Source organism: Myotis brandtii, unplaced genomic scaffold (assembly GCF_000412655.1).
Source record: "Myotis brandtii unplaced genomic scaffold, ASM41265v1 scaffold56, whole genome shotgun sequence".
Classification (NCBI taxonomy): domain Eukaryota; kingdom Metazoa; phylum Chordata; class Mammalia; order Chiroptera; family Vespertilionidae; genus Myotis; species Myotis brandtii.
The window spans coordinates 2,816,516-2,828,565 of NW_005370080.1; the positions used below are offsets into that span (position 1 = coordinate 2,816,516).

General features: G+C 39.8%; 1 protein-coding gene across 1 annotated transcript in view; it reads right to left on the reverse strand.

Annotated features, from left to right (window-relative positions):
• Positions 1-839: 839 nt before the first annotated feature.
• HIVEP1 (human immunodeficiency virus type I enhancer binding protein 1) overlaps positions 840-12,050 on the reverse strand; it is a 172,546-nt gene continuing 161,335 nt past the window's right edge. The window contains exons 8-9 of the mRNA XM_005878441.2: positions 5,481-5,989; positions 840-2,541 (exon numbers count right to left, since the gene is read on the reverse strand). Of these exons, the coding sequence (XP_005878503.2) occupies positions 1,366-2,541; positions 5,481-5,989 (1,685 nt within the window). The 3' untranslated portion in view covers positions 840-1,365. The remainder of the gene's footprint in view (positions 2,542-5,480; positions 5,990-12,050) is intronic.

Genomic DNA, 12,050 nt, shown 5'->3' on the forward strand with positions numbered 1-12,050 from the left:
TGTCACAAATGGTAAGATTTCATTCTTTTTTATGGCCAAGTAATATTCCATTGTGTATATATATATACCACCACTTTTTTAACCACTCGTCTATTAATGGGCATTTGGTTGCTTTCATATCTTTGCTATTGCAAATAATGTTGCAATGAATATAGGGGTGCATACATATATTCTTTCAAATTAGTATTTTGGATTTCCTTGAATATATACTCAGAAGTGGAATCACTGGGTCCCCATGCTCTCTTGTTTCACCTTCATATCCCTGAAATTTTCCTGAAGCAGGCTTTTAAAAATATGAATACATTGTTTTAATGATGTGCTAAGTATTCAAATTCCAACATTAAAATATTTTCTGACAAATATAGCATCTGTAATGCTTAGTAAATAATGCAAATCACTGCAGTGGTAATTGTAGGTTCCCTGCCCAATTTTTCTGAATGAGTAAGGATAGGTAAGCCTCCCAAGACAGGAAGAAATCATATCTAAAGATAGTCACTGAGTAACCTAAGTTTTGTAACTTATTTTACATTTACCAGAAATCATCAACATTGAGGGACTTTGCCCACTTCAGACTATATGCTATAAATACATAAGTGCTCTTAAATACCAAACCTTCTAGTAAGTGAATAGCTACAGAATTACTCATCAGAAATAAGAAAATAGGCCTCTCAGCTGCCTGGATTGCAGTGAGTTTCACATGGTGGTAATACCACTGACGTCCCTGTTTCTCAAATAGGGTGGAGGAAAGTGTGGAAAGAATGTAACCTAGGGCTATTTTCTGAATGCAGATGGCTGGTCACTCACCAGATGATGATAAAGAAAGAACAGCCAAAGCAATGTAAAGTCAGTAAACAATATTTTACTGAAACATTTCATAACACAGAAAATCTGTCTGAAGTGTAAAGTTACTGTCTTACATAAGAAGGACAGACCCATTTCAAAGACTAATATGAATACAATAAATATGGAGTTTACATACTAATTTTACAGACACTCTGCCCCACAGCCATAAAAATTTATACTTAACAGTGCAACATATAATTTAATCTGTTGATTTATTTGACAGGTTTTTCTTACTAAACACAAATAACTACCTGGTTTCATATATATAATATATTTTTATATATATATTCAACAATCTGTACAGTTTCTAAACATAAAACTCCTAAAAGGCACAATTGTCTATACAACATGTACAAAAATGGCTGGAGCTGACACAAAACAACAATTATTGGTCAAAGTTCATGATTGCACAAAGATTAGTTATAAGTTTATGTCAGAAAAATGTGCTTTAGGGGAAGGAGGGCTTTCAAAAAAAACTTTAAGTGTTATATAAAAAAAACAAAAACCCCAAAGCAGCAGCCACTAGGTTGCTATCACAAGCCGGTCCTCGTCGTCGTCACTACTCACGTCGCTGAACTGGGCAGTGGCCTGCCTGCGGGGCAGGGCCGCGGGCCTGGGCACCGGCCTGTCTGGAGCGAGAGTGTGCTGGCCTGACCGCTCCGGGAAACCTTCAGGATGTGCCTTCAGCAGAGGCTCTGCCGTGGCTGCTGGTTTGCCCTGAATGGGAGGGAGTTCACACGTGGGCTTCACTTGACTGACCGAGGCTGCCTTCCCTGTGTCCATTTTACTAGCGCCATCAAGCCTTGTGCGGTCTCTTGCAGGGGCAGGTGGATCGAGCACTTTTTTTGCATTTTCCTGCTGGACTTGAGGTGACCCCTGAGGAGATGTGGTCCTGCTGCCCTGGTTCCCACTGGCTATAGAAGTTGGCTTGGGGTGCACCTCACGTGCCCTGTTTTGGGAAGCTGGTGTTTCAGGGGCTCCCTGTGCATCCACGGTTACTTGACTAACAGAGGGAATTAAAGTAGGCAATGCTATGTTCAAGATCTGGAGGCCGGGGATGTGTGCCTGAGGGGTGGCACTGCCCTGGGATGAAGGGTTTGCGGTCAAAACCTGAAGTCCGACAGCATTGAGAGCCAGCCCTGGTGGGTGCGCCTGCGGGGCTATGTTGGCATTGGCGAGACCTAAGATGTTGACGGTTTCCATGCTCAGTGACGGAAGTGACTGCAAGCCCGGGGTGCTGAGATTCTGAAGGCCTGGCACACGGATTTGGCCAATGGGAATACATGGCACGACACTGCTTAATTCAGCCACTCCAGCGGGATTTGTAGTGCCAGAAACTTCTGTGATCGGATCCCCAGGAGTGCCCACAGTTCTGCGAATTACATTGACAGCAGGAATTGTAAGTTGCATTGGCCCAGCTTGAATGGGTACAAAGGTAGAGTACGTGAGGCCAGCAGGTACCACATGGATTCCCCCGACTGGAACCATATTATAAGGTGTCCTTGACTGCTGCTGGGAATGCAGAGGAAGGTGGCTAAACAAATGAGTCTGGGGAGAAGGCAGGCCTGGAGTCGGTGGGACAGTTATTTGCTGCTTCTGTTCTTGAGTGTCAGGCTGAGGTGAGGCCCCTGGAGGACTCCCCACGGCCGTCTGGAGGCTGAGCTCTGCTGCAGGAGGAAGGCTCACAGAAGATGTGTTCTAAAAGACAAGAGAGAAGAACTCTTCAGGGCAGCGCTTTCTTAGGCACTCAGCTAAAATGCTATTCTTCCTAATGAGGTGAAGGAATGCACATTTGTATTTTATAAAATTATGAGTTTGCTAAAAATTCTATTTTGGTTAAAAACATAAATTTCCAATAGAGAAAAAAAAGATTGCCCTTTTAATCTCTTATTTTCTAGGACAAATAACAGCAGCACATTTTTGTAAAGTACTTTGCATTTTTCACATTTCCTTGGTATCGCCTCTTTTATACTGAAACTGATCCTGTGATGTGGCCATAATTATATTCAGCTTTTGTTGTTTTTATTGCTGGCTCCACCAGCTCCACCCTATTTTAGAGATGAGGAGTCATTGAGAAATTGAGATATTAGTTGACCATAAGTATAAACTCAGGTAAGAATTAATTGGAGAATCATTCATTTATAAAATAAAGAGTTGCCATTGATAAAAAGTTCTATTGGTGGTTTATCCATTCACAAGTCTATGAAGTGTCTCCTGAAAAGCAGGTTTCCAGGCACTGGCAGGCTGTGAGGGACTCTGGGACAGAGAAGCTTAGAGCACCGGTAACCCATATGAAAGTATGAATGTTAGGAGGAGGAATCTTGCCTATCCTCTCATCCATCCAAGTTATCACTTAAATATCAGCTTTCTTTTTTTTTAAAAAAATATATTTTATTGATTTTTTACAGAGAGGAACGGAGAGGGATAGAGAGCCAGAAACATCAATGAGAGAGAAGCCACTCCAGCGGGATTTGTAGTGCCAGAAACTTCTGTGATCGGATCCCCAGGAGTGCCCACAGTTCTGCGAATTACATTGACAGCAGGAATTGTAAGTTGCATTGGCCCAGCTTGAATGGGTACAAAGGTAGAGTACGTGAGGCCAGCAGGTACCACATGGATTCCCCCGACTGGAACCATATTATAAGGTGTCCTTGACTGCTGCTGGGAATGCAGAGGAAGGTGGCTAAACAAATGAGTCTGGGGAGAAGGCAGGCCTGGAGTCGGTGGGACAGTTATTTGCTGCTTCTGTTCTTGAGTGTCAGGCTGAGGTGAGGCCCCTGGAGGACTCCCCACGGCCGTCTGGAGGCTGAGCTCTGCTGCAGGAGGAAGGCTCACAGAAGATGTGTTCTAAAAGACAAGAGAGAAGAACTCTTCAGGGCAGCGCTTTCTTAGGCACTCAGCTAAAATGCTATTCTTCCTAATGAGGTGAAGGAATGCACATTTGTATTTTATAAAATTATGAGTTTGCTAAAAATTCTATTTTGGTTAAAAACATAAATTTCCAATAGAGAAAAAAAAGATTGCCCTTTTAATCTCTTATTTTCTAGGACAAATAACAGCAGCACATTTTTGTAAAGTACTTTGCATTTTTCACATTTCCTTGGTATCGCCTCTTTTATACTGAAACTGATCCTGTGATGTGGCCATAATTATATTCAGCTTTTGTTGTTTTTATTGCTGGCTCCACCAGCTCCACCCTATTTTAGAGATGAGGAGTCATTGAGAAATTGAGATATTAGTTGACCATAAGTATAAACTCAGGTAAGAATTAATTGGAGAATCATTCATTTATAAAATAAAGAGTTGCCATTGATAAAAAGTTCTATTGGTGGTTTATCCATTCACAAGTCTATGAAGTGTCTCCTGAAAAGCAGGTTTCCAGGCACTGGCAGGCTGTGAGGGACTCTGGGACAGAGAAGCTTAGAGCACCGGTAACCCATATGAAAGTATGAATGTTAGGAGGAGGAATCTTGCCTATCCTCTCATCCATCCAAGTTATCACTTAAATATCAGCTTTCTTTTTTTTTTAAAAAATATATTTTATTGATTTTTTACAGAGAGGAAGGGAGAGGGATAGAGAGCCAGAAACATCAATGAGAGAGAAACATCGATCAGCTGCCTCCTGCATACCTACTGGGGATGTGCCCGCAACCAAGGTACATGCCCTTGACCGGAATTGAACCTGGGACCCTTCAGTCCACAGGCCGACGCTCTATCCACTGAGCCAAACCGGTTAGGGCAATATCAGCTTTCTTGATATCTATACTACAGAGCTGCATTAACCTACATAATAATTTACTCTAAATATTTAATATTTAAATGTTAATATAATTTAATTTCAAATTTAGGGTAATCTACAGAAATGCATGCTTTCAAGTCTTTATTTTTCTCCAGTGTTACCTAGTAAACCACATGAAGAAATAATTCCTAGTGCAACTGTCAGTATACGCTAGAGGACAGAGACCTTTCGATGGCAGGAGAATGCCTTCCTCTAAGGATTAGATGTCCCGCGCAGCCGCCAGGCTAAAAGCAAGGAACCATCACAGCGCCCAGAGTGACTTTCCTGAGGCCTGTGTCTGGCCCTGCGCTGGTTCTTGGGCAGGAAGCTTTCCCAAGCGACCACAGTAAGTTGATCATTCAAGCAAAATGAACTTCTTGATATGTTTGTTTGTGTCACATTAACTTTGCCATAGAAACTGGTAGCTGTTTTGCCAACAGGGACAAAGTATAAAACGTTTGGATAATCTAGTGCAAATCCATCAGATCGATGCCATTGGAAAAACAACTCAGAACAGCCACAGATAAATATGTCCAAGATTCACGTTCTCAACAGGCACATACACGTTTTTATTTCAAGATGTTAAAAAAAAAAGCAAATAAAAATAAATGAGTATATTTTAAAAGATCCATTTGGTTCTTTCACAGATTTATAATACACTATGTGAACTCTGACTAAAACACCTAACCAGAATCAGAAGGAAATAAATATCCTTTGCCCTTAAATAAAACAAATTAACAAAGAGGCTTAAACACACTGAGTTAGCCATAAGTGAGTAATTTGAGAACATTATTTTCTTAAGCTATTAGGCTCCCCATATTAAATGGGTTAAACAAAAGGAAAACAACAAACCATTTACCTGTATTAAAGCAATAGCCTTTCCGCCCACAGAACTTCTCAGAATTTTGTCTGATTCCGGGTAGTCCACAGACATCTGATGACATGGAGACCTGGGTGCAGCTTCAGGTGACCCAGAAGAGTCTGCAGGAGTAGGTGTCCCATCCTCCTCGCTCGCATGCTGCCTGGTCCTCAGGGGGGACTCTGCCTGCCTGCTGTGGTCTGACTGCACTGTGCTAAGTACGGTCATCTTAGTGGGCAATGCTCTGGGCAGAATGTCCATTGGGTCCATGTGGACCCCAGAAAAGCAATCGGTGATCCTGATGTCCTCGTCAGCACCCATGGAGTCCTGAAGGCTACTTCTAGATGGAAGATGCTGCGGGCTGGCCGTGGCGGAGGGAGCTGCTGAAAGAACAGATTCTGCCTGGCTGTCTTCATCATCATCTTCATTTTCATTATCATCCTCATCTGGACCATCAGACTCCTCAAGATCGTACCCCGACCGCTCGTAACCGAATCTTTGCCTATCGTCTAATAAAAACAACCAAGAGGGTATGTTACAGAATGTTTTGCAACTGGACAAATGCAATCTTTTATTTTTTTTTCATAAGCTTGGCAATACTGTGAGGAATATAAAAGACAAGGACTCTACCCACAAAAAGCCTGCAATTTAGTAGAGGAGAATGACATGGGGCAAAATGAGTGAGTCAATCAGTGCAACAGGAATCAGAGAAGTGAGGCACTAATAGACAGTGGCATGGCCAGGGCAGGCTTTGTTGCAGATGCAGAACATGAAATGAGCTTCGAAAAAGCAGACAGGCAGAGGGTCATATATAAAAAACATCACAATAAAGATCTCAAATATATTTATAACCCCCCCCCCCGAAAAGACTGAACTATATTAAAAAATTTAACAGATTTCAATACAATTTTTTCCTGAGTTCTTTTTTTATATATAGTTCTTTGCATTTCCCTTTTATTGAACAAATTAAAAATAAACTAAACAAAAACAAAATGGCATTTCATATTTATAAGCAGAGTAATTTTCCTTAATACTTGAATAGTATTTTTGACATGTTTGTATGTTCTCTGATTAGTAATACTCTCTCATATTTAAGTCTCCTTTTACTTACTTTTACTTAGGTGCTAAATTTTCCTATCATTTTTGTTCTATGATGATTCAACCCAACCCTCCCAGGAAGGGGAATCTTAACTAAAATTCATTCACAACAGCTTCAGAAGGTCATGTGAGACTGTGTCCGATGAGGAATTTTCAAGATGGTCCAACAAAGTCTCAAAATTTTCATTAGCTCATAAACTTTATCTAGTCAACATCTTGCAAAGTTAGAGGCTCTTTCCCTTAGAAAATAAATTTTAAAAGTTAAATAGGAAAAGAATACAAAACACCTACAGGCATTTCTTCCTCATTGAGCTGAATTGAGAAGATACCAGACCATGTGCAGCTTAGCTGAGATACATTGTGCATTTACATGTACATTTTTAAAAAGAAGAAAATGTAAATAAAGAAATACGCAATCGGTATATCTCCTGGCTTCCCCAAATGGTCTGTATATTAATTTATTTTACCATTTTTTTCTATATTACAAAGTTCTTTGAGAAAAGTTTCAAAGGCTCAGCACCAACATTTGCAGGTAATAATTTCTAAGGTGGAGCAGACTGCAGCTTTTATGTGTTTATCCCAAGCACGTGTTGTTTTATAATTAAAATGATCAAAGATAAAATATATGCATATAGGTTCCTTTAACATGTGATTTCATAAGCTTTTTGTTTTAAGGGCTCTACTATTTTGTTGTAAAGTAATAAATAAATAATACTAATTTATTGAGTCCTAGCAGGTGCCAATGCTGGAAATGGAATGGGTGATTTCTGGGTAAATGTCCTGATCTCTGCTTCAATAATACCTCCCCTATACTGTCTGATATTTGAAATTCTAAAATTAGAGTCATTCCCAATTTGTTTTAAATTTGCCACAGTAGTGCCAAATCAGATATATTTTTAGAGAGGCCTTTTCTTTTAAAGGGGAAAGTAGAAAGTAAAAACAGAAGAAGCTGGATGACTGGGAGGACAGGGAACCAAGAGGGGGCTGATTTCATTACAGACCAACCTGCTGCAAAGTCTAAGTAGGGAGTTACTTTACCTTAAAAACTATTACTTTTTTCTTTTTTAAAAAGTGGGCCTAACTTTAAATTTATGACTTTTCCAAAATTCATCATAAAGCTCAGGTCCCAGGTAATCAAATAGCTCAAACTCTAAGCAGAGACAGTGTCTGTAGGAAGACTGAAGACACAAGCTTCTTTCATCGGGGGTAGACACAACAGGATACTGAGCAATGGAAGTCTGCTAAGTAGCTGAAAGATTGATCAGAGTCAAGTGTGGGCTGGCAGGATTGTGTACACACTCTGGGGCTACACTCTCTTGCAGCTCAATGCCATGAACCCCACCGAAGTGTTCACAGAAAAGAGCACCAAGTGTCCACTGTGGTCCAGAGCTAGGAGAAAAGGAGCAGCAGCCATACAGGAGGGCAAGGAATTCCATCTGAATCCATCTCCTCTCTCTCCACTAGAGGAGGAAAACCTTTCCCTGTATTGGGAAAGGCAATACGCATGGTTGCCCTCAGAAACTCACTGTTGTGAAGAAGGGAAATGAATAGGAGAGAAGATACAACTCTACTCCTTGAGGAGGAATAGATTACCAGCTGAAGGGGGGATAGGAAGGAGAACGAGAGGGCCACAGCCCAGAAATTTAAGAACACGTACCTGTAGAAGACTGAGGCTAGATCAACACAGTGATGGCACACAATCTCCTCATCACCCCTTAATGCCAAGTTAAAGAGCTTTATGTGACTAGTGACCACAAAATACTGCTAGGAGAGAGGCAGCAGAACAACAATGTACAGAGCAACCATCTGTGAGGCACTATACAAAGAGAAGACCTAAAATTAGAATTGAATAGGCATTGGTCTTGTAGTCCATCTTCCAATACAAACACGAAGTATCTCTACAGGAATTTGATGCCTCTGGTGCACTAAGGGTAGCCACATCAAACAAGAAATCTTTCAAACCCAGTCCAACTAGAAAAATTCCCACACTAGGCCTAGCAGAAGGAGTGGAATGCCCATTACCAGGCAAAAATACTATTTACATTAGTCTGTACCACCTTGTACAAGATGTCAAACTTTCCACAAAAATTACTAGGCACACAAAAGGCAAGGAAAAAACATTACTTAAAAGAGGAAAAGCAGTCAGAACCAGTCAATATGACACAGATGCTACAACTGACAGATAATTTAAAATAATTCTAGTTAATATGTTAAAAACTTTAATGGGAAAGGTGGACAACATACAATATCAAATGGGAACTTCAGATGAGAGATGGAAACTACAAAAAAGAATGAATGAAATGCTACATTTGAAAAACAAAGTAACAAAGAAGTCTCAAACCCAGAATTCTATCCCCATTGAAAATAATTTTCAAAGATGAAAGCAATTCAGATTTTCTTAGAAAAACAAAAGGAGGGGTTTCACTGCCAGTAGACCATAATCAATGTTAAAGAAATTTCTTTAGGCAGAAAGAATACGGTAGCAAATGGAAACTTGGATCTACACTAAAAAATAAAGAGCATCAAAAATAGAAAAAATTAAGGTAAAATAAATTTTTATAAATTTAAATTGCTCTTAATCTAACTGAATGTTTACAGCAAAGCAGTAACAATGTACTATATGTTTACAGCATTACATGTAGATGTAAAAGACAAGACAACACTAGCACAAAAGATGGAAAGATTCTGTGAATATACTGTTATAAAGTCTTTATACTACATGTAAAACAATGTAATATTACTTAAAGGTAGACAACTAAAATTTTTAAAAGGTACAAATAACAAGTCAATAAAGAAGATAAAATAGAATTATAAAAATGCTCAATTAAGGTATAAAAAGAAAACAAATAAAAAATAGCTGGCAAGATGGTAAGTTCTAATCCAACTGTATGAACATTAAAAGGAATGGTCTAACACATGAATTAAAACAGAGAGCTTGCCAGACTGATAAAAAAGTTAAGTTCCAGATATATACTATGTACAAAAACTCCATTTTAAATATCTAAACTAATAAAAGGGTAATATGCTAATTAGGGCAGATGTCTTCCGGACGTCCATTCTGACAAAGCCACAGTGACTGTGAGGCCCGGGGCTCATGGCAGCTGTGGGCTCAGACCAGCTGGGAGGTCTGGGGCTCACAGCAGCCATGGGCTCAGGCAGCTGCAAGGTCTGGAGGCTGTGAGGCCTGGGGCTTAGGCCTCACAGCTGTTGTGGCCGGCAATGGCAGCAGCAGTGGGGTGATGGGGGCGATGCCTTCCCATGATGAGCCCAGTGGCCTCCCGCAGAGGGAGCGGGCCTAAGCTGTCAGTAGGACATCCCCTGAGGGCTCCCAGACTGTGAGAGGGGGCAGGCCGGGTTGAGGGACCACCCCCCTCCTGTGCACGAATTTTTGAGCACCTGGCCTCTAGTACATATATAAATAGATTAAAAGTAAAGTTTGGAAAAAGATACACTTTAAATCAGCAGTTGCCAACCTTTCAGACGTCACGAACCACCGGTTGGCGAAAATCATTAACTAAATTGGGAGACAATGAAACAATCCCCAGAGGAAAGAAAAGAGGAATTTCCAAGAAAGGAAATAAGTGAAACTGAGGCATGCAATGTGTCAGAAAAAGAATTCAGAGTAACAGTCATACAGTTCATAAACTGGATGAGAAAATCACCAATCTATGCAAAAATCAGGAAGATATCAAAAGTGATATAGCTACAATCAAAAATGCGATGGAAGGTTTAAACAGTAGACTAGAAGAAGCGGAGGACTAAATCAGTGAGTTAGAAGATAAGGTAGAGGGACAAGCCCCATCTGAACAATAAACGGAAAGAAAAATTAAAAGCAGGAGGAGACCCTATGGGAACTTTGGGACAACATGAAATGAAGTAACATGTATAATAAGGGTGCCAGAGGACAAGAAGAGCAGCAAGGATTAGAGAACCTATTTGAAGAAATAAAGACAGAAAACTTCCCTGATATGGGGAAGAAAAAGTCACACAAGTACAGAGAGTCCCAAGCAAGATGAACCCAAAAAGAACCACACCAAGACATGTCGTGATTACAATAGGAAATGCTAACGACAAAGAGAGAATCTTAAAGGCTGCAAGGGAGAGACAGAGAGTTACCTACAAAGGATCTCCCATCAGATTATCAAATGATTTCTCAACAGAAACAAATCAGGCCAGAAGAAGGGAATGTGAAGTATACAAAGTGATGAAAAGCAAAGGACTGAGTCCAATAATACTCTATCCAGAAAGACTATCAATCAAAATTGAAGGGGAAATCAGGTGCTTTGCTGACAAAAAAAGGCTAAAAGAGTTTATCACTACCAAGCCAGCAATGCAAGAAATGCTAAAGTGAATGTTGTAAAAAGAAGAAATAGAAAGGGAAGAAGGAACACGGGCATAAAAAATAGAAATGGCTATAAACAAGTACCTATCAATAATAACATTAAATGTAAATGGAATAAATGCTCCAATCAAAAGACATCGAGTGGCTGAATGGATAAGAAAACATGACCAATATATATGCTGTCTACAAGAGACCCACCTCAGAACAAGGGACTCACACAGACTGAAAGTGAAGGAATGGAAAAATATCTTTCAGGTATCTGACAAAATAGAAGTGAAGACCATAACAAGAGACAAGGAAGGCCACTTCACAATTCTAAAGGGGTCGATACAACAAGAGGATATAACTCTGGTAAACATATATGTACCCAATCCAGGAGCACCCAAATACATAAAAAACTTCAGGAAGATATCAAGGGAGAGACTGATATAGTAGGAGACTTTATACCCCATTGACATCACTAGATAAATCCTCCAGACAAAAAAATCAGCAAAGAAACAGCAATCCTAAATGACTCACTAGATCACATGGACTTAATTGACCTCTTCAGAACATTCCACACCAAAGCTACAAAATATACATTCTTCTCAAGAGCACATGGGACATGTTCAAAGATAGACCCCATAAGAGTGCACAGGCAAAGTCTCTCCGAATTCACGAAGATTGAAATCACATCAAGCATCTTCTCAGATCACAATGGCATAATATTAGAAATAAACTACAATAAAAACAATCACAAAAATTCAAACACTTGGAGGCTGAATAGCATGCTATTAAACAATGAGTGGGTTACCAAAGGGATCAAAGAAGAAAAAAAAACAAACATCCTGGAAACAAATGACAATGAAACACAACAATCCAAAATCTATGGGATACAGTGAAAGCAGTCCTGAGAGGGAAGTTCACAGCATTACAGGCCTACCTCAAAAAACAAGAAAAACTGGTAATAAACCATCTAACTATGGAACTTAAAGAATTAGAAAGAGAGCAACAAGAAAATCCAAGAGTGAGCAGAAGAAAGGAAATAATAATAATCAGAGTGGAAATAAATGATATAGAGACAAAAAAAAAATACAAAAGATCAATGAAACCAAGAGCTAGTTCTTTGAAAGGATAAACAAGATTGATGA